This window comes from Halichoerus grypus, chromosome 7 (genome assembly GCF_964656455.1).
Source record: "Halichoerus grypus chromosome 7, mHalGry1.hap1.1, whole genome shotgun sequence".
NCBI classification, from domain to species: Eukaryota; Metazoa; Chordata; class Mammalia; order Carnivora; family Phocidae; genus Halichoerus; species Halichoerus grypus.
In genome coordinates this window covers 23881207-23908005 of record NC_135718.1, presented here as the reverse complement: position 1 = coordinate 23908005, position 26799 = coordinate 23881207, and the positions used below count along the sequence as shown (strand labels likewise).

The 26799-nt window shown below is 40.7% G+C and overlaps 1 protein-coding gene across 1 annotated transcript in view; it reads left to right on the top strand.

Moving 5' to 3' along the window:
- SORCS3 (sortilin related VPS10 domain containing receptor 3) overlaps positions 1-26799 on the top strand; it is a 578941-nt gene that overhangs the window by 489265 nt on the left and 62877 nt on the right. Inside the window, exons 12-14 of the mRNA XM_078077136.1 lie at positions 1600-1676; positions 4774-4865; positions 15102-15209. Of these exons, the coding sequence (XP_077933262.1) occupies positions 1600-1676; positions 4774-4865; positions 15102-15209 (277 nt within the window). The remainder of the gene's footprint in view (positions 1-1599; positions 1677-4773; positions 4866-15101; positions 15210-26799) is intronic.

Genomic DNA, 26799 nt, shown 5'->3' with positions numbered 1-26799 from the left:
ATGACTGATTGATCACCATGCTCTGTTCTTTTGAAACCAAATCTGGCTTCAGAATCCTTCTTAGCAGGCAACCATCACCAAATGATTGGAGTTGACATTCTCTGTCCCATCCCTCTTTTCTTTCTTCATCTGTGTCTTCCAAAAACCCTGTCTGGAGAGTTGAATTCCAGATTCCAGACAGATCTCCACAGAGCTGCTCACTGTGCCTCTCCCTACCCCTCTCGCACCTACTGCCTGAGCTGTGAGTCCCAGGGTTATTTTTGGAAGCCTGAGTGTCAAAACAAGTTGGCTAGCTGTGTACGCCCTGGTGCTGATGGGAGCTTGACAAGCTGTAGCCTGGCTTTAATTTCTCATTTTGAAGCATTAAATGTCAGGAGCTCAATTAACATTTTCATTATTGCATTTTTATTGTGCTCTTATTTAGGCTACAGATGTGTGGGAGCTAACATTCCCTTCTTGCTATTTTTAAAGAAAAAAATATCAGCCAAAATGATAAATTCTTACATCTTTAGGGTACTTTCCTCGTTCTTGATACCTCCCCAGATGCACATCAACATTGGAACATGACTTAATCATTTGTTGACTCATTCATCCATTCCACAATTATTTATTGAGCAATTAACTACTACATTTGGGGCACTGTTCTGGGCTCTGAGGTGGGGGGTTCCCAATGGGGATCCTTGGGCAACATAGGTAGACTAGAAAATCTTGATCACTGCCTTTTTTAATGAACATAACCACAAGGTGATGATGTGCAAGGGGAAGAAAAAGAATGGGAAAGAAAGAATGAAGGGGTGATGGGATAGAGGCAGTTAAGAGTGGCACAAACCAGATGCCTTCTTTTCCTGCCCTGCTTGATGGCCATGATCTGCTGAGTAGGGTCATTTTATTCTGGGCACCCTGTAAACTTGGTTACGTAGTCTATAATATTGGGTCATTCAGCTGCTTGGCATTCAAGGGACAAGTGGACACGTTTAAGTTGGATGCACACTCACATGTATACACATGGACACACACACACACACACACACACACACACACACACACCGGTTTTCCTTAGGCTACAATTATACATGAGGAGGAAGTTGTCCTTAGGCCCAGCTTCTGCACGAATGTCTACTGTTCCACTCTTTGCCACCTTCAGGAGCACCTATCATGATCAATTTTAAGAGACTGTTGATAACAGCATGAATAGTTCAAGAGATCCAAGCTCATTAATATCGAGTCTTTGATTCTTACCATTTAAAGATGCATTCCTGTCATATTATTTACTTTGGTTCCCGTATTGTTTTTTTCTTCTTGCTGGGTTTTTGATATGATACCAAGAAAGTACTACACACATCAACTTTATTTTTCTTTTTATCTTTATTTTTAAAGGAATTTTTAAAAGTTAATTAATCATTGTTTTTAGTAATCTCTGCACCCAATGGGGGGCTCAAACTCATGACCCCAAGATCAAGAGTCGCATGCTCTTCTGACTGAGCCAACCAGGCACTCCACATCAACTTTAAACATAACTTGGAAAACCTTTACTCTCTGCTGCCTTCCCCCCCAGTCCCAAATCTGCAAACAATTACAAATGATCTGCTTATGTTTCAGGCAACATTGGCCCGGAGCTCTCATATACTGATATTGGTGTGTTCATCTCTTCTGATGGGGGCAACACATGGAGACAGGTAACTGGGAGAATCGGGGACAGGGAAGAGGCATTTAGGGCAATTTCTGCCCTCTCTTTTTCCTATAGATTCTCAGGCTCAGTATGAGTGTGGTTGCAAAAAAAAAACGTGGAAGCAACTGTTCAGTTTGGTCCATTTTGGCCGACAGATGAGCAGTGGGGTAAAATGGAAGCATTGGGTAAGGAATAGGAAGAACCAGAATTTTCCCATTTTTTCCATTCTTTCATTCAGCAGTAAGTATGGGACAGCCACTGGATGCTAAGTACTGTGCTGGTTTCTGGGGATACAACCGATTAAATTGTTCTTATCATTAATGTGCCATGGGATCTGGGCAGCTAGGTCTCTTTACCTTGCTGGATCTGTTTCTTTATCTACAAGATGAGCGGGTTAGAATACTAAAAACACAAAGCTGTGGAAGTCTCTGGTGGGTTAAGTATTATGTAGGCCCAGCCTTAAGTAAGTATGAAGCAGATTAATAGATACATCACTACATGAAAAATTAATTCAATTTTACAAACATTTGTAGCACACTGTCCAATAGAACTTTCTGCAAAGATGGAAATGTTCTCTGTCTGTGTCATCCCATGTGGCTATTGAATACTTGAAATGTGGCTAGTGTGACAGAGGAACTGAATTTTTTATTTTATTTTAATCAATTTAAATTTAAATCGTCTCATGTGGCCACTGTATTGAACAACACAGATTGATACAATGTCAGCTAGGTGTCAAGTACAAACCTGAGGAGGCAGTTGAATATTTTGGAGTCCTTTTCCTCAAGGAGTTCAAAATTAAGTAGAGAAAACAGCTTCATAAATAACTAACTGTAGTTTAGAGTGATTTTTTTTTTAAGAGAGAGAAAGCACCCATGAGTAGTGGGGAGGAGCAGAGGGAGAGGGAGAGAATCTTAAGAATTGTAAGAGAATCTTACATGGGGCTTGATCTCACGACCCTGAGATGGTGACCTGAGACGGAATCAAGAGTCAGATGCTTAACTGAGCCACCCAGGTGCCCCTGATTGTATTTTAGTAGCATTTTTAGCCTGCAGAGCAAAGGGAGGAATTGCTTCTACTGGGAGAAACTGGGAAAGATTTCACAAGAAGAGTTGACATTTTACTAAGTCTTAAAGGTGAAAGGTTTTCACCTGAGGAAGATGAAGGAGGAACACTGAACGTCTTGATGTAGGTGCAGCCACCATCTGCAATCTAGTTGGACAAGTTCCAACTTGGATCCCTATATGAAGCTGTCATCACCATCACCAGCATCACCATCACCACCCCCATTGCCACCACGGTCACCACTACCACTATCAAAAGAAAAATTTACCAAGAACCCACCAGATGCAACCAGCTATTTTAATTAAGTACTATAAGGCATACAACAAAGAATAAGTTAAGGTTCTTACCCACAAGGCCATAATTAGGTAGATGAGAAGCAGATACATAATTCAGAACATATCTTCAGAATAAAAGATAATCTCTTTTAAGTGTCAAATGAGGATGGAAACTAGAACTTCAACTCTTCTGGTACAGAAACTCCTAGCAACAAACCATTGTCCCTCCAACTCAAGAAATAGCTCACCTGGCCGGGTGGCCACTGCAACATTCCTTCCTTGTGTTGTTACTACTTTGGTTTTCTTTTTCTTTTTCCAAATAGCTAAGGATTCCAGTTTCCACTCCAGTGTTGGACAGGGCAATTGTTAGCAGTGGCCAGAGTGATAGAGAAGAAAGTGAAAAGATAATGGTGTCTCTCTCTCCCCCATGCCAAGAATCTTGTACCCCTCATCCTCAGACTTCATTCCAGCCTCTCCATTATGTGGCTTAGCACAGAGCCCACCTTTGAGCTCTGCAGAGAAAACACTGGCACGATAGGCTCAGAGTCCACTTCTATCTGATACAGAAATGAGTCACCCTGAGGTCCTTTTTGCATTGAGACTACCATTAGTGTGGACATTTTTATTTCCTTAAAAGGCAAATGTGAGAAAGGAAACCAATTGAGAGGTTAAGCCTGAGAATCCATTTACTTTTTCTCTATGGTGTTCTCTGGGGCATATGTACAGGAGACCCCATTCCTCCTATTCCCTCCCTTTTAAATATGTTTATACCCCCTGACCTTTTCTACTACGGTTCACTTAATCCACCATCCCAACCTCTCCATTTAGGCTGTAAGAACAACCAGCAGTGGTTAAGAGCTACAGGAATTGTCCAGTTCCACTTTCTTCTAGAAGATCTAAAGTAGGAGGTTGGTTTTCAGCTGCAGAAATGTTTTTTCCTGTTTCAGGTTGGAGATACGATAGTTATATATAATAAAAGCACTGATACATGTGGGATTACATCTGACATTCTCATAGCTCAGAGCCTGGCATCATAATAGGTGCTTAGGAAATGCGTATGGGTAGATGGATGAATGGATCACTGAATGCATGAATGAATGAGTGGACAGATGAATAGGTAATGGACAAAGGGATGAATCAAAGAATGAATAACTCTGGATCCCTGGAAGCACTGTGTTCCAATGCACATTCAGAGTAAAGATCTGCAAGGGCCCACCTTAGGCCTTCATCCAGTTTGCATGGAAACCTAGGAAGTGGTGGCTCAGTCTAAGAACTCGGTCATCATGTATACCATAATGTCTAGAGAAATTGTCTTTACATTCCTAGACAGTTTATGAACAGCACTGTAAGATACAGACCATTTATAAATTAGCAAAAATCTGCATAGATGAGAAAGAAGACAGAGCTGAGTAGTAACTTACTCGGATGCCAAGATGGGGAAGCATTTTTGAAGTCATATTTTTCCTTTCAGTTATCTAGCTGAGCATCTTGTTGTCTCAACTTCTTGTAGCACACTGGTTCACAGTACTAGTGGAGGGAGCCCTGGAAATACCATTTGAGTGGCCTTGGGAGAATTATTTGTTCTCTCCAAAGCCCATGTCCTCATCTATTAAGTGGGGATAATAGTATTTGCCAAACTACCTGATAGGGTTGTTGGAAGGCTCAGAACCTAGATGAAACCATATTTGTGAAAGACTTTGTAAACTGTAAGCACTATGCAAATGTAAGGTGTTGCTAAGATTGTTGTTGTTGTTGTTGTTGTTCCAGATCTTTGATGAAGAGTACAATGTCTGGTTCCTAGACTGGGGTGGCGCCCTCGTGGCCATGAAACACACACCTCTACCAGTCAGACATTTGTGGTAAGGACAGCTCCCTACCCTATTAATAAGCAATTTTTTTTTTTTTTAGTGGAAAGTGTTGGGACAAGTTTTTCTGCATGACTTTATACCCATTTACCCATTTCCTCTTCCATTTATTCATCCATCCATCCATTTATTACACATCTCATCATCTAACCCTTAGGTAGCAGGGGTAGGCCAGAAATTTAGATGGGGAAGTATGATGATTAGAACAGGGTGGTAGGAATGGGGGCTCAGATAAGCAGAAAAGACCAGGAAGGACCTGTGAGTTCAAGCAGCCAAGATTAAGAATCCAAAATACAGGAAATGGAAATTGCTGCAAGAAGAATGTTAGGTTCATGTAGTAGATACAAAATTCAGTTCTAGATAATTTGAGTTTAAATGTCTGTGAATATTTAAGCAGAGATGATGATTTTTCAGATACATTCATCTGAAGGTCAGGACAGAGATCTGGGCTGACACTCTAGATTTGGAGACATTAGCCATTAGATGGTAGGTGAAGCCATGGCAGTGGGCCCAATGCCTCAGAAGAGTGGGTACAACAAGGAGAAACCAGGGATTCCTGCAGAACACTGTTAAATACCAACACACAGAGCAGAAAATAAATTATGGAACAGACCAAGAAGAAGTAGACAAAACAATAAAAACACAGGAGAAATGTTTTCTTTTTTCTTTTTTTTTTTAAGATTTTATCCATCAGAAAGGATGAATACCCAACTTTTACATCAACATGGATGGGACTGGAGGAGATTATGCTAAGTGAAATAAGTCAAGCAGAAAAAGTCAATTATCATATGGTTTCACTTATTTGTGGAACATAAGGAATAGCATGGAGACATTAGGAGAAGGAAGGGAAAAATGAAGCGGGGGAATTGGAGGGAGAGATGAACCATGAGAGACTATGGACTCTGAGAAACAAACAGGGTTTTAGAGGGGAGGTGGGTGGGGGGATGGGTTAGCCCGGTGATGGGTATTAAGGAGGGCACATATTGCATGGAGCACTGGGTGTTATATGAAAACAATGGATCGTGGATCACCATATCAAAAGCTAATGATGCATTGTATGGTGACTAACATAACATAATAAAATAAAATAAAAAAAGATTTTATTTATTTGACAGACACAGCGAGAGAGGGAACACAAGCAGGGGGAGTGGGAGAGGGAGAAGCAGCCTTCCCACTGAGCAGGGAGCCTGATGCTGGGCTTGATCCCAGGACGCCGAGATCATGACCTGAGCTGAAGGCAGCCACTTAACGACTAAGCCACCGAGGTGCCCCAGGAGAATTGTTTTCATGGATGCTGAAGAAAGGGGTGATCAGTAGCACCAAATTCTATAATCAGACCAAATTAGTTATGGAATGAAAAACAATCTAAGATTAAGCAATATAGAGGAGTAAAGGAAGTCATTGTGATCTGTGTCAGAGTAGATTCAAAAGAGAAGTAGGATTGAAAGGTAGATTACAGTAGATTTATGAATGAAATGAATGATGAATGAATGAATGATAAGCAATGGAGTGAAGTGGAGACAGTGTAGATAACTCTCAATAAAGTCGATTATGGAATGAGCCTGAGTGTGTATATGCATGACCCTCCAGTGAGGACAAAGATCTGTGAGAATATATTTTGATGATGATGATGATGATTCTGTTGTTTGTTTTGGCTTTTGGCAGGGGATGAATAAGTATCATGTGTGTTTATATGCTGAAGGGGAAGAATTTCAGGCTTCAGATGCAGCAGAGTGAATATTTGAGAGTGAAAATTTGTCAGTAGAGGGTATGCTATCTAGAGTACAGTTGTTGGGATGAGCCATGAGCTGGAGGATGGACTCTGGCTTAACTCCCAGATCCTTGATTTTGGGAGACTAACCCTTTAAAGTCAGAGTTTTACTGGGAAGCATCAGATTGTAATCAGTAAAAGATATAGGACTTCCAGGTGCCAAATTCAAGCTTAAGTCACCCTGGCAAGGACTTAAGAAGGTTTCTCTCAGTTATTAAGTTAAACCGTATCATCTTGCCATTTTTGTTGGTCAAAACTGGTCAAATATCATCAGTTTCTTAGAGCTCGAGCTAACATAAAGTCCAGTGGTTTTATCTACCACTCTGTCTTCATACAGAGAGATTATGAGATTAAATTTTGAAAAGATGCATGGAGCCATTTGTAAGGAAAAGAACTCTACCAACTCAAGAATAAGCTTGTACAAGTTCCCATTGAAATTCTTTATCATCCCTTTACTACTGATTATATACTTTTTGGATAAATTAGAAGCGTGGAATTACTTAATACTAATGATAGTCAGGAGTTTTTGAGGAATTATATTCCAGGCACCATTCTAAACCCTTTACATGAATTATCTAAGTTAGTTCTTTAACAACCCTATGTATGTGGGTACTCTTTTTATCACATATTTATAATGACATTGGAATGCAGACATATTAAGTTCTTTGCTCAAGTCTACACAGCTAGTACCTGGCAGCACTAAATTAGGTCTCTGTTATGGCTGCTCTTCTGTTTTAACTGAATTTTCCAGATACTTTAATGAGTACACAGAGGCTTATCACATGGCCCCAGCTCTCTGGGAGATCATAGTCAAGATAAGGAGCTTAGTTCACATATCACCAGAAATCCAAGCAATGCCTGCTTAAGCATGCTGGCCATGTGTATTGCTGCGATCTTAGCACAGGATAGAGTCCTGCCTAGTGTGTAAAGGGGTCTTCATGTAGCTGCTGACATGAGAGTTAATTCTTGAAAAAAGGATGCCCTGTGTCAGAGGACTGATGAAAGGCAAGCCAAGGGAAGAGAAACTGTGACCAAAGCCTGGGATTCAGGAAAAGTAGGGAGTGTTCAGAAAATATATTTGATTAGAATAAAAAATGGGAGTAAGCAGAGTGGGTAGGACTCAGAAGAACTTAAATGCCAGGTTGACCCTGTAGGTAATTCCTTCTACTGCAAAGACCTGCCTCCTTGTGGAGGGAAGAGCTTGTCTATTGAGGACTGAAGAGCACTTGTACTCTCAGAGAGGATTACTTAACTCTTAAAACAAGTTCATTTGCTTATTTGCTTTTTAACCAAGAAAGGCAACATTTTGTTAGCCCCTATCATGATGTTCTAAGAACTTCCACTGAGGTCTCAATAAGAAAATCAGTAAATGCCCTGCAGACAGATATAGCTGAGCAGATTTCTTCCACTTAAGTCTTGAGAGAAGGGGTGGCAACCCCATCTCACACTTGACCATCACCCTCCTGCTCTTTCTCCTTCATTATGGTAGGAACTTAGTACTTACTTAGTGGTTGATTTCTAGAGCCTTATGTACAAAAGTTTCCTTGTTCTAAGGAAAAGAGGAATTTGGTGGTGTTATTTCCTTTTGGGGATAGGAGAAGCGAGTGTATCTGGTGTGGAACGGAGGGACTAGAGAGTTTTGGTTTTGGTTCATCTTCCATCCTTACATCCGACCAGTCTGTTCTGCAGTGGTTTCTCACCCAAGACCTGATCACTTCCAAAAGGGGCATTTGTCTGGGAATTTCTGGAGGGAAGCCATCCAAGCTGGGAAAATTGTTTAATATTCTCTCAGGGATATGTAAGTAGGATAAAATCGTGCCTCTCAAAGTCACCAGTACAAAGTTTGCATTTTCCCTTGCTCCATGAAATATCTCTTTTGTTGGTAGAAAATGTTTGGAAAACTCCGAAAGAAAATAGCTTCATTCCCATTCACCTTCCTCTTATAATAATGATAATACCACCCTCCCTATGTCTGCCTACTCCAACTTACAAAGTATTAAACATGATTTTTCACGCTAAGCTTTTGAGATAGAATTTTCTCCATTTAAAGGATGTCGACACTACCATTTGTCATAAATGCTACAAATGTTTCCTTGAACTTGAACACCACCCATGATTTCTGCTTACTTGCCTACCTGTGAATGCCATTCTCTGTAATCTCTGCACTGGTTAAATGGCAGCCCTTGAGGACGTGTGTTAGAACACAACAAGAAATAACCCATTCAAGAATTTTCCTTTGCACTTCCCTTTCAAAGGCTAAGTGAGTGTTTTGGAAGGACTTGACTATACCATTATCACCAGTGTTTCTTTATGAAATTCTTGACTGATTTTTGTCTCATGCTTATGAATTGCAAGCTTGTGAAACTTAAGCAGTTTCTTCGTCACCAGTAGCTTCTAATTAAGTCACAACCTTCAAGGTAAACAAATAGCTCATTTTAAATGAAAGAAAAGTTATCAGTTCATTGCTCTTTTCTGTGGAGACCTCAAACTGACGTTATTTTGTACACAGATGTATATATATTTGCATAGGAAAAAACCCCACACCAGCTGACCCACTCTTACACAAGGGTAGGGTGGTTCTCAAATTTAAATAACAGCTATATTGCCTTTCAGAGAAAAGAGGAGTCATAATTGAAAAGCTGAGGAAACTTTAGCTAGACTAATAAGGCATGCTGTTTCCCATAAATTGAAATGATAGGTAGCTAGATATGCATGAAGACAAAACAGCATACAAATGAACCCATCTATTTGTGACGGGGTACATTTGGATGCATAGAGATTAGAACCTAAGTGCTGTTTCAGGTAAGCCCTCCATCCAGTATTATCTTTAGACCATGGATGGGTGAAATGAATAATGGGGCCCTATGGAAGGCAGTGCTCTAATAAAAACTCACAATAGACAGAGCTACTAATTGGCAGGTAGACGGGGGTCCTACTGTTTGCTTAGCCCTGACAAGCTGTCAGCGTCTCCTTCCAATAGGATGTTCTTGGAAACAGGGAACAAAACATCACCTGGCCCTTTGTGTTCCTTTGTTCTTCTATAAATGGTTGTGAGCACTGGTGTCTTGTCCAGAGGCATATTGCCATGCAAACAATAGTCCTAACCAATAGGCACTTCTGAAAAGCGAAAGTGCACGTGCTATTGTGAAGAACTTCCCGGTCGCTAAACTGCCACCTCCTCATGTGTTTGTGATCAAGAGCGATGCAACTGACCAAAGGGAGGAACACTGATTCTCAATAACCATTATAACGCTATTTCTGTGCTAGGGACTTCTGGGGAGGACTTGGTTATTCTTGGAAGATTCTGTTCCTTTTAGTGGATCTCATCTCAGTATCATAAAGTCATAGATGCTTAAATAAGGAAGGGTTTTAGAGAATATGTAGTTTGGGTTCACACCTAGTGTGGCATATACCTCTATGACACCCCAGAGGATCACCCTACTTCACCACAATGCCACAGAGCTGAACAACCCACATATACCCAAGACAGAGTTCCCATCTTGTATAATGGCTTTAGCTGTTAAAAGATTGTTTTTATGCTGAGCAATAGTGAATCTACTTATAATTAATGTCCATTAGTACCTGTTCTGCTGCCCAGAGCTATGCTGAATAAGTCTGATCCAGAATTGCACATGATATTTAGAATCATAGAGCTAGAAAGGACCTCAAGAGATCTCTTTGTCTAACCTTTCTAAGTTCTGGAAAATGATCAGAGATGCAATTCAAAACAGATTTTATGCATTTATGCATTCATTCCTCACACATGCATTGAGCATATACTATCTATCCAGCATTCGTTTAAGGGCTGGGTTATAAAAGTGAACAAGACAAAATACTTGGGAGCTTAAATTCTTGTGCAAAAATGTTTGTTCTCTTTGGAACAGTTATGAGAACGGAAATATTTTCTCCTTTATTTTATCTGTATTTTTAATTAATATTTTTATGCATCCAATGACTGATTTCTTTCACAGACATTTCCCCTTTTCAGTAGTCAACAAATAGGTTTGTTTTTATTTGTTTAACTACAGCTTTCTTACTAAAAAAAATTAAAAGGCAGTGGTAATGAGTTCAGTTCTATTCTTCTTTTCCCTAAGCTATCTTCAATTCATATAACCTGTTTCTAGAACAACCTGTTTTTTAACTTTAATCACATTGATTGTCAGTTTCTCTACAAGGATTGTAACTAAACATAGTATTTAGGATTTAGTAGGATAATTTCTTCTATTATGCATGTTATCTATCTGTGAACACATACTAGACTCACAGTGGCTTGATCACCTCTCACAATAGTGTCATTTCTAGAACACACTTATTTTATGATTGACAGTGACCCCAGTTGTTTTCAGTTTGAGCTTATCATTAGTTACTCTTTTCCTTTCTCTTGCTGTGGGGCTTTTTTTTTCTTTCTAATTAAACATTCTGCTTTAAGTTGGTCCTACCTTAAAAGCGACTTCCAGATCTATATTTCCAACTTTGATTACTTCCTGGAAATTTGGATCCATCCATACAAAGGTCTCCTTGACAGTACATCACAACATGGAAGTCCAAAAATCATCTAAACCTTGAAGTGGACCAAACAGAAACAAGCAGAAAGCTTTGCTTCTCCTGTTCTTCCCATTTCCCAATCTCAACTGCTTAACCATAAAAATCTATGTTGTCCATGATTTCTTTCTTTTGCTCAAGCAACCTGTATACATTCTATCACCAAATCCTATTGACTTCACCTCTAAAATTATCCTTTCCATCTCTCTTTCTAGACTACTGTAACGTTTATCCAGCCCACTTGTCTTACGTGGTCTCACAATTGTTACTCTTTCTCCTAGTTCATCTCCTTGTATCCATGTTGAGACCTGACAGTCCATTCACTATAAAGAAATGAAAATTATGTTTTAAGGTTTAAATCAAATCCTATCTCTCTCATTTCAGCTGGAAACAAGGTCCTTCATGGTCTGCCCAGCCTTATTTTTGATTCCATTTCCTTCTACTAATCTACTTCCCCACTAACCTAAGGCCACTGACCATCTTTCTGTCCTTCCCACACAGCACCTTCCTTTCACACTAGATCTGCCCTCTGCTGGAAATGGCTCTCACCTGGGTCTTTGCATAGTTTAAATGTCACCTCTTAAAAGAGGACTTTCTTAGATTTTCAATACAAAGTAGCTATGCAGTCACCCTCTATCACATCACTCTGTTTTAATTGTCTTCATGACAAGTATTTATAACTCAGATTTCTTTTACAACTCATATTTTTCAACCCATTTGTCTGAATATCATTTATCTCCTCAAGTTAGAATGTAAGTTCTGCTTAAGCTACAGCCTTCCCTTTCCTGTTCACCACTAGATCCTTTGAACAGAGGCCACTGTCAGACCAGGCACATAAGAGGTGTCAATAAATATTTGACCAAGGAAATTTATTTTATTTTGATCTTATAGTCCTGTCTTGCCACTATTTGGAGGTCCATTGGAACTTTATTTACATCTACCTCTCTGAGTACCAATTTCACTTTCAGCTGTGGACCTAATAAAGAATTCCCAATTCCTTTGTCTTGGCCATTAAGGAGCTACTGAACTGAGTGGGGGAAAGAAGGTGCATCCCTTGGGGAAACCATTCACTGTCGTTACTTCAGAGCATTAAAGAAAACTCCTAGCAATCAAAAAAGACTAGCTCTCACAAATGGCAGGCCGTCCAGACCCAAATTTCTGATACCTAAGAGATTAAGTTTTCTCATGTCATATTTTTGGGAGTTTGTTTAGAGAGTTTATTTTGTTTAGTTTTTAATAATTCCCTTAGCTCACAATATTCATGTATTAGAAATTACTAATCTCATAAAGTCACCTGCATGGCACAGTCCTGAGCTTCCAAGTGGTACGTTGACCATAAATGAAAACCGCAGGATCCATTCCTCGCCCTGGCTCTGTAGAGCTGTCCCCTTGCTTATGCTTGTAAGCATGGATTATAATGGCTTCCTTGGACTTCAGTTACTGTATATGCTAGCTTTCCCACCTGGGTTTTGGCATTTCTTAGTTTTTCTTCTGATCTCATTCTTCCTTCTAACTCATGCTTCTTCCCCTTCCATATGAAATCAGTTCATACAACAGGCCTCTTATCCCCCACTTTTTCTTTCCATCTTGGGCGTGGCTTTTCCTTGACACCTCCATCTCAGAGCTAGAAGGCTGTGATGGCCCCTCCTTGTCTACTCTGTGGTATTTTGTCTTCATATTGTACATAGTAGCAATGACTGTCTTCTGCCTTGTTCTCAATGGCAGTGGTATGAAGGCTCCTCCTTCCCTGGGATGCTGGTAGCACCCACTGCTATTTACTCTTCTAGTGTTAATAATGACCTTCAGTGGTCAGGAAATTCTGAGAAGGACAGAGTCCTTCAACTCACTTTGGCTTCTTCCTATCAATACAATAATCAGTTTATCCTAAGTCGCCCAAACAGAAAACCAAACAAATGATTTCTTATCTCCTAGACTTCTCTCCTAGTTAAATGGTTAGTGGCCATAGCATACTTGAAAACAACTATGATTATTTTAAGAACCAAGCAGGTCCATGTTAAGAAAGGTGAAGTCCATTCCCAATCATGCTCTTGTTTTCCCTTTTGAAATAAGAAACTCATTTTCAAGAAAAGCAGTTCAGATCTGCCCAACATTCTCTGGGTCAGCTTGATGGTTATGTAACCTTCAGCCTATTTAAAAAAAAAGTGTGAAATAAGCAAGTTCTTAAAAGTCAAGACAGTATTGTTAACTGTCATCATCATGTTGTACATTAGATCCCCAGAATTCATTCCTCTTGCATAACTGCAACTTTGAACCCTTTGACCAACATGTCTTCATTTCTCCCTCCTGCCCCCACCCTGCCACCCCTGTTTGATCAAGACCAGCTTGATTGTGGCGATCTTTTCACAATGTATACATATATCAAAATATCAAGTTGTACACTGTAAATACATACAATTTTTACATGTCAACAATAACTCAATAAAATTGTTTTTAAAAAGTTAAGACATACACTGATAATTTGTGAACTCATAAAAACTTAATGTCAGACTATCTGCTTTCCTTTTTTTGTGAAGATAGACTTAGGTATACCACAAATTTAAAAAAAAAAAATGTTAAGAAAGTATAAGACAGAGAGAAAGAGAAAGAGCCAGAGAGGGTGAGAGAGACAAAGAAGTAAATATGTAGAGAATGGACTGAGTAGGTTGACTAGTAATGGGCAGAGGGACTCCTGCATCCAGTTCATGGATGCCAGCGTAAAGCATGCTTCAAAAAAATGGATGGATTGGAAGAGTGTGGTAAATCATTCTTTATTTCTTTTGTTAATTTATTCATTTAACATTAAATAGTGCCAACTAGGTGCCCATTTTTCTGCTAGGTACTAGGAATGCAAAAATGAATAGTATGGCCTTTGACCTAAAAAAACTCACAGTTCAGTGGAAAAATCAGACCTCTATTTATTAAATATCAGGTAAGAAACATTATAATAAAGATGTATGGGTGGTGTTAAGGAGTCATTCAACAAACCAGACATACATGACCAGTGAACTCCAAAGATTATAGTTTTGAATTGGTGGATTTAGAGTCCATTAAGAAGTCATCACTCAGCATTATAAGAGGAGAAGCCTACAGAGTTCCTACAGTTGAACTCAGAGAATCCTGAGTTATGGAGTCAGAGAAGAAATTAAGAATTAATTTAGCCAAGAAGGATCACAGGAAATGAAGCAAATAAAGCCGCCTTGGGGAAGAAGGAGAGTCAGGTACTTGATAATATCAAGAAAGGTAAAGAAGCAAGCACTCAAAATTGCCCCAGTCTCCTCCACTAGTAACCTTCCCTTTAAAGAGTTTCAGGTGCTGTAACCAGAAAGGGCCAGACCTTTTCTTACATTGGATGAAAGATGGCACAGTATTGCCCAGTTCATCTTAGACACTCAGCACTCATCTCTAAAAGCTCTGAAAGTGGCACTGGGGAGGGAAAACGATCCTAACATTCATTCTGAACAAATAGGAAATGGCTTCTTTTAAAGTTTGATCTGAAAGACACACACCTCCCCTCCCATAGGGTACCCCCCCGCACTACTCAATTTATCTGTGTCAGAAACTCCACGGACCGGATTGATTGTGCTGTAAATTGAGCCTCCGGTTCCATTCGGAGTACTTGAAACGTGACACTCCATCCACTAAGCCCTACTTCTTGGGTTGTTTTTTTTGTTTTGTTTTTTGATTCTAATATGTTGAAATATTTCTGCAGCTCTGGTGCTGTCTCTGCCTGGGCCAGGAAATGCAGTTTTGATCAAATCTCATAATAATATGGGGAGATGTTGAAGATGAATGCCTATTGATAATTCAAACTGCCAGAAAGTGAGATACAGAGGAGAATTTAATAACCTGAAAAATGGTTGCAAAGGAGTGTGGTTTGGTTTTCAGCTGTCTCTTCCCTGTACTTGTTTCTAACCCAGGGTGAGTTTTGACGAGGGCCACTCCTGGGACAAGTATGGCTTCACTTCGGTTCCTCTCTTTGTTGACGGGGCTCTGGTGGAGGCAGGAGTGGAGACCCAAATCATGACGTGAGTACTTATTTTGCTGTGGCCAATAAGAGCCCAAGACCTGGGTTCTGTCTCCACTGAGGCCACGGGTTTTCCCGGGGAACCCCAAAGCATTCCAGTCTGGTCCCTAGTTTCCTCATCTGTAAAGTGGAAATATGTGTTCTGTACCCACCGATTCAGAAGGCCACTGACAGCATCTGAGAAGCTAGGCTCTTAAGTGACCAGTTGCTTCTAACAGCATTTAAGATATTCTAACAAATTTCCATTTATTCAAAATCCAAGCAAACAGAAAGCTTCAGTCTTTAGACATGTCTTCTTTCTTTCCAAAACGGTCCAGTAGGGGGCGAGGGACAGGGACAGTCACAGGAAATAAAACAGCCAACATACTGAAATAAGAGAATATTTTAAGGGAAACTCCTGGAGTCTGTGCCACACACACACACACACACACACAAACCACACACACAGAGTTGTCATTCTACTTCAGATTAATTTTCTGTGAACATTTTTCTATGTTCCTTTACACCGAGAATAGATGATCTTAAAGTTGTAAAAATCTCCAAAGTACTTTCTGAATATTAAAGAAAATTTTAATAAGTTGGTACTAGTTTTTAAAAGTCTATCTAATTCTAATTTCTGAAAAGCTGATCACCTATGTGTTTTTGTGTGCACATGGATATGTAGGGGGATATGGGAGGATAGTCATGGTAACCCTCCACCAGCCAATACCACCCTCGCCTCCCGCACTTTGAAGTGACTAGAACATTGTACACCTTCATCTTTGCTGAATGGAATGAAGGGAGTTGCTCCACAATATTAAGGGAATCTGCCATGTTGTGGGGTTGGCACAGATGGGGCTCACAGAATGCTTCTCTGCTGGTTTGGGGGAAGAGTGTGGTCTTCCCCTAGGGAACACTGCAGTTCTTTGAAACTTTGCGTTCATGAATGTCTTTATAGTTTGAATCAGTCTTTTCCGGGATGAGACTTATGGGCTCTGAGGAAGAGGCAAATACAGGGCGAATGGCTAGTTCTGTGCTTTACTTTTTCCCGAGAGTATCAGTTAAAATAATCTGTTACAACTGCAGCTGTGCAGTTTTGTCCAAATGTCATAATCTGGCACCCAACTTGACTACTTTGCCATGGCCCACCTCTCTACATCCATTCTCACATCCAAAGTGTTGACTGGCAAGGCCTCTGGGCTTTCCGAGTGACAGAAAATACTCAGCTGTGATGAAAACTGGTACACAAATTGGGGAAGACAAACAAAACAAATGGACAAAAATCTCATCTCAGATTTAGGGCACCTCAGATTTAGGATTCTGTACAATCCAGTAGCCGTGGCTTACCTGTCTGGTAATTCTTTTCTTCATTTCTAAGATCGAATCACTCCTTCTGCTTCTTTTTAAAATGTTGAAATCCTAAAAATCTTCACGTTTTTAGCAAATTAGCAGAAGCACTGCAAGGGTCTCATGTCTACAGGACTTGTCTAGAGAAAAAGTCTAGGATTCCCAGTGTCCTCATTATTAAAAAAAAAAAAAAAAAAGGTTTATAATAGAAAACCTGAGTGGTTCCACAAGAATGCCTTTAGAACATTTAGGACAAGCGTAACAAAGAGTGATTTTAAATTCTCTTCTTTAATTCTCTCTGAATTTTCTAAATTGTCAGGGAAGTATTTTCTCTTAAATCTAAGGGTGGGGGCGCCTGGGTGGCTCAGTTGTTTGGGCGACTGCCTTTGGCTCTGGTCATGATCCTGGAGTTCCGGGATCAAGTCCTACATTGGGCTGTCTGCTTGGCGGGGAGTCTGCTTCTCCCTCTGACCCTCCCCTCTCATGCTCTCTCTCTCTCTCTCTCTCTCACTCTCTCTCGCTCTCTCAAATAAATAAAATCTAAAAAACAAAAAACAAAAAACTCCAAGGGTGGTGAACTTGTCTTTTAAAGACTGAACACTCATTTTTGAGCATTTGATATGTTTTAGGTGCAGGGTTGGGCCCCAGAGCTCTCTGGTTGAAAATGGAAAGATAAGATATCAAACCCTAGGAAGAACTGCTCTGATCCTCCCAAGGGGTGTATTGCATTAGTAACTGATGTCTGTAGATGTGAACCTGTGTTATGGCAAGACTTCTCTGGGCAGTTCTGTTGTAAAATGTGAGCAAGGATTTCCCGTAGAATTTGTTGCTCAGGATGTAAGGCTATAATTTGAGTTTTGTCCAGTAATTTCTTCCCATTTTCCTAAAGTACACCCTCCACAGAATTGTCTCACCAACCAAATTTCTAATTAAAGTACCTAAACAAATAGACTCTTATTGTTAAGCTGAAAAATCGCTTTATTAAGAGTTAACAATATTGTATGCAAGTGTAGCTGTAAAAGCATAAACAGTATTTAAGATACAGCATATTATTAATGCCTTGAGTCTAAAGCTTCATCATTTGGTGGATACACAGCAATAATGTGTGTGTAGCCTAAGTTCTAGATGTTTAAAGCAAGTATTATAATATAAATATTATTTCTAAAATACAAATGATTTGGTAAATGTATAGATATACATGTATCACAAATATGTATATGCAAGTGTATGTGTAGACGGTTGCATACACACATATACATGTATGTATATACAGAGGGGGATAGGTAACAGAGATACACTGAGAGAGAAATCCCAAGGATTTAGGGTCCTGGCAAGACCTTTGTAAGGTTATACTATAAAAAAATAATAATAATAAAAGTTAAAAAAATTTTGGGGACCTATGTGGTAGAGACTGTTCTAGATGGGCAAATCAGAAATTCCTGTCTTCATAAAGTTTGCGTGCTTGTGCATTAAATAAATGTGACATACAAATGACTCTGTCATTTTACCCAGAATACTCTGCCAGGAGATTAAGATGTTTTCTTACAGATTCTGGGAAGCATACGAAATACTGGGTATACCACCATCTTTGTTCATGAGGATCTCTGACGTGAGCTAACTTTTGCAAATTATGTCCTATCCTTCACTTAGTCACTAGCTATAAAAAGAAAACCTTCCACTTTTCTAGAACTTCCTCTGATATGGCCATCAAGGAGTTAAAGTATTGAATTCTAAATTCCATAAGGCAAAGGTACACACGTTCAAGAAGGTTGTATAGTTTGCCTGAATTTATTAAACCAGATGTGGCTGCTCATCACAGTCAAACCTGACATGGTCCTCGAATCTTGGGCAGTGAAGACATGTATGGTTCTAAAATCAGGTGCTCCTTGCTTTTGTATGAAGGACACATACTGGTCCCTCTTCTTTTTAGCTTTCTCCTCATCCCATTATGTGATTTATTCTGCATTTTCTTGTATGGGGCCTCTTTAAACTCATTGCATGCTTCTCTTGGGCATTATTTTGAACAATATCCCATGTACAACAAACTCTACATGGCTGAGCATTCCCTAGCAAGTCTAAGGCTACAGTTTAAATTCTGTGTTCATCTAATCCTAAATGGTAATAACTTTTTTTCTCAGCTTCAGATGGAGTTTAGCTGGTCACATGGATACGAGGGAGCTTGACCTCAGGGCCAAACCATTTACTGAAAAGACGAGCTAGCACTCCTGTTTTCCTTTCCTCCCCACTAAGACTCCGCAAGAGCAGCAAAGCTTCTGCCCCCTTCTACCTTCTTTAGCAAGATACTTTAAATGCTAGTAAGTAGAAAAGGAACAAGGGTAGAGCACAGTTGTCTTACATGGGATTTGGGACAGACAGGGATTTGTTCTTTCATGAAATTAAGATGAGTTTGGAAGCAGTTGTCCAACCAAGTATAAGCAATTCAGGCTGCCTGTTTTTAACTTTTTATTAAATTCAGAGTTTCTCTAGTATGAAAACGATCCAGATGTTGTCAGGGCTGTTTAGACAGCCACAAGTGTGAGCCCTGGAAAGATGGCCAAGAGGAAATTTCTGTCTCTGCCTTAGGGTTTGAAAACAACTTTAAAATCAGGTGACCCAAAAGGCCAGCCAGAGCTTTTCCCTCATGGAATGACAATGACATGGATTGAAGTAGGAGTTCAAAAATCTTGATATATCCCCTAAGCACTGTGAGGGCAAGGGGCCCATTTGGGGATAAGCATGCTTACTCTTCCCATTTAACCAAAAACTCACTCATCATGTAGGCTATTGGATGCTGTATTTTTCTCCTCACGGTTAACCCTGATTCCAGCTCAGCTGTGGTCAGAGAGGAAGAAAGGCTAGCTCATTCTCACTAAGGTTTTATTGGCTTCTCTTGTTACCTTCATTTGGTGGATTTAAATATTTATCAGTTTAGGATAGTTAATTTTATATATCAGCTTGTCGGGGCCACAGGGTACCTAGATATTTGATTAAACATTATTCTGCTTGTTTCTGTGAGGTTGTTTTTATTTATTTATTTTTTATTAACATATAATGTATTATTTGTTTCAGGGGTACAGGTCTGTGATTCATCAGTTTTACACAATTCGCAGCGCTCACCGTAGTACTTACCCTCCCCAGTGTGTTTTTGGATAAGACTAACATTTAAATCGGGGTGCCTGGGTGGCTCAGTCATTAAGCATCTGCCTTCGGCTCAGGTCTTAATCCCAGGGTCCTGGGATCGAGCCCCACGTCAGGCTCCCTGCTCTGCGGGAAGCCTGCTTCTCCCTCTCACACTCCCCCTGTTTTTGTTCCCTCTCTCGCTATGTCTCTCTCTGTCAAATGAATAAATAAAATCTTAAAAAAAAAAATTAACATTTAAATTGGTAGACCTCATAAAGCAGATTGCCCTCCCTAATGTAGGTGGGGCTTATCCCATCAGTTAGAAATATGAATAGAACAGAAAGGCTGACCTTCCCATGAGCAAGAGAGAATTCCCCCTGCCTGGCTGCCTTTGAACAGGGGCATGGCTTTTCCTGGCATTTAACTCCAACTAAAAAAATCCACTCTTCTTGGGTTTCAAGCTTACAACTACTCTATCAGCTCTCCTGGGTTTCTGGCTTGCTGACTCATCCCACAGATCTTGGGACTTGCCAGCCTCCATAATTGTGTAAGCCAATTGCTTATGGTAAATTCTTTTTTTTTTTTCTCTATCTATCTATCTATCTATATAGATATATTTATGTATACACATGCACACACACACACACGTACAGTTGACATTTGAACAACACAGGTTTGAACTGCACGGGTCCACTTATACGTGGATTTTTTTTCAATAAATACAATACAGCACTATAAATGTATTTTCTCTTTCTTATGACCTTTTTTTTTTCTAGCTGACTTTATTGTAAGAATATGGTATATAATACATATAACGTGCAAAATATTTGTTAATTGACTTTATGTTATCGGTAAGACTTCCAGTCAACTGTAGACTACGAAGTTTTGGGGGAGTCAAAAGTAATATATAGATTTTTATTTTTTTAGATTTTATTTATTTGAGAGAGAGAGAGCATGAGAGAGAAAGAGAGAGAGAGAGATCATGAGCAGGGAGGAGGAACAGAAGGAGAAGCGGGCTCCTGGCTGAGCAGGGAGCCTGATGCGGGACTTGATCCCAGGACCCTGGGATCATGACCCGAGCTGAAGGCAGACACTTAACCACCTGAGCCACCCAGGCACCCTAATATACAGATTTTTAACCATGCAGAAACTTGATGCCCCTAACCCCTGCATTATTCAAGGGTCAAATCTATATACATATCTTATTGGTTCTGTTTCTCTGGAGAGCTCTGAATAATATATACAGTTCATTATTGAAAATTGTGTAATAAGCTTCTAATATGTTTCAGACTCTCTTAGAGGGAATTAAAGAGGTAAATACAATTCTTTTTACCTATAAGGAACACTCAGGCCAATGTGTTGGGTGAGGGAGATACACCAATCATCAGCAAACCCTAGTTGTATAACTGGGATATGAGTAAAAGGAAGTGAAGACTTCACACACACACAAAAATTCAGTTGAGTTGGTCTTGAAATTTCAATAGCAGTTTACCAGTGAAAAGCCAATTAATAGGTAATAGAATGTAAGCTCAAAGAAAGCACAAATTTTTAATCATTTTGTTGAGTACTGTGACGTCAGTACTCCTCCTGAAAGGGGAATTGCCACATTGTAGGAAGTCAGTAATTATTTGTTGAAAGAATGACTGATTTGAAGACAAAGAACACAAACAAAACAAAGAGCCATGGAAGAGTGCATGGCTGGGTGTCAAGGGATTGATACCATGAGGGTTCTTAGGTTATGTTTAGGAATTTACCTTATCCAAAGTGATGTTCTTGAAATTGAAAATATGGTAATTCCACTCCTCTTCTCAAAACCCCTAGAAGGCTGTCCATTGCCTTTAGGATAAAATCTAAACTCATTGAACGGCCTACAAATATCTACACTGACCACATGACCAGGACCTCATTTATGGCCCCCACACTCTGACCACCTTTCTCTGATCCAATGGTACCTTCCTGCCCCGAGATTTTTGTCTGCATATCTGCCTAGAAGGTGCTTGCACTCCACACTTGAACAACCAAACTTCTAGGTATCTTTCAGGTCACAGCTCAAGGATCAGCTATTCTAGCACACCTTCTTTAGCCCATCAGGTCACACTGGGGACCCCCTTGCCATATGCTGTCTTAGCCCTAGGTAGTTTCCCTTTGCACTGCTTTCAACAATAAATATTAATGAATATGGCATTTTTTGTAACTTCCTCCTCCACCTTCATCTGCCTTTAAGACAGACATATGTGTGTATGTGTGTAAACACATACATGACTTTTAAGTTTTATGAGGGAGGGTCTTTGTATATTTTGTCCTTTGGGTGCCATATGTTTATCAGTTTTGTGCTTGCACTAAGGATTTCATGGCATGTATGTATTGAATGATTAAATGAATATGTGAATGAGTTAAGTATATTTTATGGTCCCCCAGTAATCTTTTTTTTAAAGATTTTATTTATTTATTTATTTATTTATTTATTTATTTATTTATTTATTTATTTGTTAGAGAGGGAGAACGAGTGGGAGGAGGGGCAAAGGGAGAAGCAGACTCCCTGCAGATCAGGGAGCCCAACTAGGGACTTGATCCCAGGACCCTGAGATCATGACCTGAGCCGAAGGCAGATGCTCAACTGACTGAGCCACCCCGGTGCCTGGTCCCCAATAATCTTCCCACGGTTGTGATTATAGTGACTTCCCTGGACTCTGAAGTGCTATGATCAGAATCCAGTAGTTGCAAGTTATGGGGACCTAGGGGTTGGGTAGGAGTCGGAGCCTTCTGTGTGCAGAGATGTCTATGGAGGATGATGAGGCAAGGGGTGGAATGATGCATGGGCACAACGGGGCAGCTAGAGAATGGGGACCCTCCTGGGAGTGATCCCTGATTTCCTCCACCTTTCACAGGAGTCCCCCAGCTTCCACTTCTCCTGGTTATTCACTAAGCACTGGCTTGGGCAGCAGGGTACCTTCCAACACTAGCTCGACAGGGGAATTTGTGTGGGAGAGACAGTCCCCGGCTTGTAGGCATGAGATTTGCTTACTTTCATTGCCCTTTTTTCCACTGTCTTTTCAGATGTTATTATTTCAACATCTCCTTGGTAACCTTGACAGGAACCATCTAGTCTAGCCTAATTCATTGTGAAATGTGACCATTCTTATTACTTAAGGCTGAGAACAGGGCCGGATGATTGACAAGCCAGAGGGCCTATTGCCATCTCAGGCAGTAGCTCTCTAGCTGCTGAGATGCCTGTGCTGCTGGAGCACTCGGGCCTCTTTGGTCTATTATTTGCCATCTCAAATTAGCCTTTATGGAAAGCTCTTTTCTTGCGTGTCTCAGATGTGGAATCAGATGGAAAAGCACTGCTTTCCTGCATCCTCAAAGCTACATTTGAGGTTCTTTCTTGATATGAAATATTTGAACCAACTGGCTGTGATTTAGCTGATCTTCTACAGGAGCTAGGGAGAACCTGGCAGCCTCTCAGGGGAAAAAAACAATGAAACCAAGAGGGAAGTCCTGCCTCCCTGGAAGAAAGTGGACACTTCTTGCCAGGAGTCAGAAGTATCTTCTTACCAACCTGTGTCTGTCCAACACCCGCTTTTGTGCCAGGTATCTGAGCACTTTCCCAAATTTGATTTCATAGATTTCTCACAACAACCCTGCCAAGTACATCAGATCATTATCACTGGGCAGTTGTGGACATGGAGGCTCAAGAGAAATTCAGTGCTCCTCTCACACGTTCAGGAAGAGGCAGACTGAGAGCAAGGGATGTGAATTTCAAACATCAGGCTCAGAGCTGAAATTGGAGGAAAGGTAGTAGAGTTTGCCAAGGTTTGTTCAGTAAAGGAGCGTGGTATGTGGGGCAAGAGTGGGGGGATGCTAGTTATTCACTAAGTCTTGAGGGGTGGCCACTGTGCTCCAGACACCAACTCACAGCAGACCTATTCAAACGCAGCCTGTTTGAAAAGATATGACGAACATGTGCTAGACCTGGAGAACAATGAAGTTGGAAGGTATGGGGCAAATTGTAGTTGCCACTGGATATCAAAGAAGGAATTGAAGATACAATAGCTAGAAAAGGCTTTGTGGCTCTGCAGAGAAGAAGGAGAGAGGGAGCATTGTGAGCAAACATGGAGCAGTAGACCGTGCCTGGCCTGCAGAGGGGAGAGTGAGCGGTAGGAAGGCTAGAGATGCTTACAGCAAATTGTCTAGGGCCAGTTGCCTTGCTGACTCCCTGGATAAATCCAATTCTAATTGGCATAAATCTCTGATCCATTGTTCCACCAGCAGAACTAATAGCCATAGTAAAGGGGGGGAGATAACATTTTGCCTAGAAAATTATGCAAACCCTGAAGATGCAGAGGTTAAAAAAAATGAAGACCTTCTTTCCACTTAAGAGACTGTGACCACATGCTCAGCAGGGAATGTGCCCTCAAATCTAGCCTCAGCGCCACACAGAGACCCAACCCTGAGCATAAATGCATTGTTTAGCCTCCGGTAACTGCATCCGATAAGGTCATTGGAAATGAACCGGTGCTGCTTCCATTGATCTGTTTTTCAATTCTCTGTTGTTTGCTGGAAGAGCCCAATTTTACTTTGCCCAAAGTAAGTCATTCGAGTAATCGGTAAATCCAGTGGAATTCTGAAGTCATTGCCTCTCAGGCTGGCTGCTGGGTTCACATCCTTCACATTGTCAACCGACTTCCATCATCCCAAAAGCACACTCCTATTGGTGCCAAGGAACACAAAAGCAGCATGTGTGCCCGCATAGGGGCCTTTGGATGTCATTGGGCTGGCAATAGCCTGGAAGGAAAAGACTTATTTTGATCAACAAACTGCTGTGTGAGATGGAGCGGTGGCCAAGAGCTTGGGTATTGGAGCTCCACACTCCGGGGAGAGTGCTCAGGGTACCATTACCATCCCTGTGACCTTAGAAGCCTCACCTGCTCTCCCTCTGAGCTTGGCTTTCCTGGCATGGATGTGGAATTCCCACATCCATGAAATAATCTCCACAGGGGGACATTAGAGATGTTTGCAGCCTCCGTCATCTAATAAGCAAGAAATGGGTCACTTGCAGGGAAGAACCTTGGCCCCCTAGAAAGGGGTCGACAAAGATCTTCCCTAGAGATTTTTGACTTTGCTGGCCACAGGGTCTTCGAGTGCACCTACTTGACTCCTGATCTAGGGTGAAAGGAGCCATAGGCACTCACAATATGCAAATCAATGGTCATCAGTGTGTTCCCATAAAACTTTACCAGTGGACACTGAAATTTGAATTGCATGCGATTTTTACATGTCACAAAGTACCATTCTTCATTTGCTTTTCTTTCCCCAACCATTTAAGATGTAAAACCATTGTTAGCTTGTAGGCCTTCCAGAATGGAGAGCAGGCCAGATTTGTCCCACAGGTTGTAATTTGTGGACCCTGAATGAGAGGGCACATGGAGCTTAATGTATTGTGACTTGTTACAAATATAATTTGAATTTTTGACCCAGTTTCTACAAACTTCCCCCACTCACAACCTACATGCCCAGTCGCACTCCTTTATGAAAGATTGAATAGGCACATCATTTGGAATGCCTTAGAAGTTTCCTCCTTTCTTGGGGCACCTGGGTGGCTCAGTCGTTGAGCATCTGCCTTTGGCTCAGGTCATGATCCCAGGGTCCTGGGATCGAGCCCCGCATCGGGCTCCCTGCTCCACAGGAAGACTGCTTCTCCCTCTCCCACTCCCCATGCTTGTGTTCCCTCTCTCGCTGTCTCTCTCTCTGTCAAATAAATAAATAAAATCTTTTTTTAAAAAAAAAAAAGAAGTTTCCTCCTTTCTTATCCTAACCACACAGTCAGGGCACCTCTTTCGGGAAGCCCTCCTCAATTCCTTCAGCACTTACTCATTCCCTTTCACTGAATTTCTTAAGCTGCAGGGTTTGGCTCACAGGTGTATTTAGTTTGGTCTGCACTTTTTTTAATGGAGCCCAAATTTGCAAAGTTGGAAACATCTGGCAGCACTGAACCCAAATGCCCATAGTCTTAACAATTTTCTGGACTGCAAGGCAGCTGCCTACTTTGGGCTGGGCATGCTCTTCCGGGCCCCACCTCTCATCTGATGTACAAGAGTCTGCTCCCATGCTTCAGCTCCCTCATGGTCCATTTAAGCTGCCCTTCTGGCTTCTGTAAAATTTGCAGTTTGTGATTTCCACTATAGATCCTACAGCCACAATTTCATACCTATATTGTTTCTTGCAGTTCTCTTTGAGGGTTTCAAACATGCAGTAATGAAGTACAAAGAATAATCTCATAAGCACCAGTGTACCAACCACCTGGAATTAATAACTTTTAACACACTATGACTTTGGCTTCAGATTTTTTTAAATGAAGATACAGGGAATCCCAGGAGAATCGGTCTTCTCATTATTGCTTCGTTTCAGATCCTTTTCCCTTACTCCCTACACAGATCAGGGTCTGCCGTGAATTTGATGCATATCCTTCTAGTGCATGTGTTGATACATTTAGTACGTATTTAATTATCCACAGAAATATATGTAGTATGGATTTATGTGTTTTTAAAGTGTATAATTTATCTAAGTGCTATCATTCTCCTACATGGGTCTGTCACTCAACATTATCTATCTTGGGGCATATCCATCTCGTCCAGACACTTTTAATGCTATATGGCATTCTGTCATGATAGGAATACACACAGTTTATTTCTCCATTCTCTTATCAGTGGACATTTAGGTTGTTTCTAGTTTTGGACTGTTTTCAGCAGTACTATTCTATCTCTGCATATGCCTCCAAGTGCCTACATAGAATTCTCGTAACCCTGTACCTACAAGTAGGATGGCTGGGTCATGGCAAATTGCCATTGTCTTTATTTTTGCACTGTTTTCTGAGTGTTTCACATATTGGTCATCTCTGCAGTGGGAGTGTGAAGTCTTTTTCAGTCTGTGAGATTCATAGGGTTTGCAACTGTCTTATTGGTCATCTTTCAGAGCCCTGAACATGGAGGCTCGTGCACGATTGGTGCACAGCAGATACATGGTGAGTGAATAATACCATTGGACTGCACTGCAAACATTTAAGGGCAAGGGCTGAATTTTATGCTTTCTAGGATTCTTTTTATCTCTTGCTTCAGGACTTGACATGAAGAAAGAGACTGAGAAAT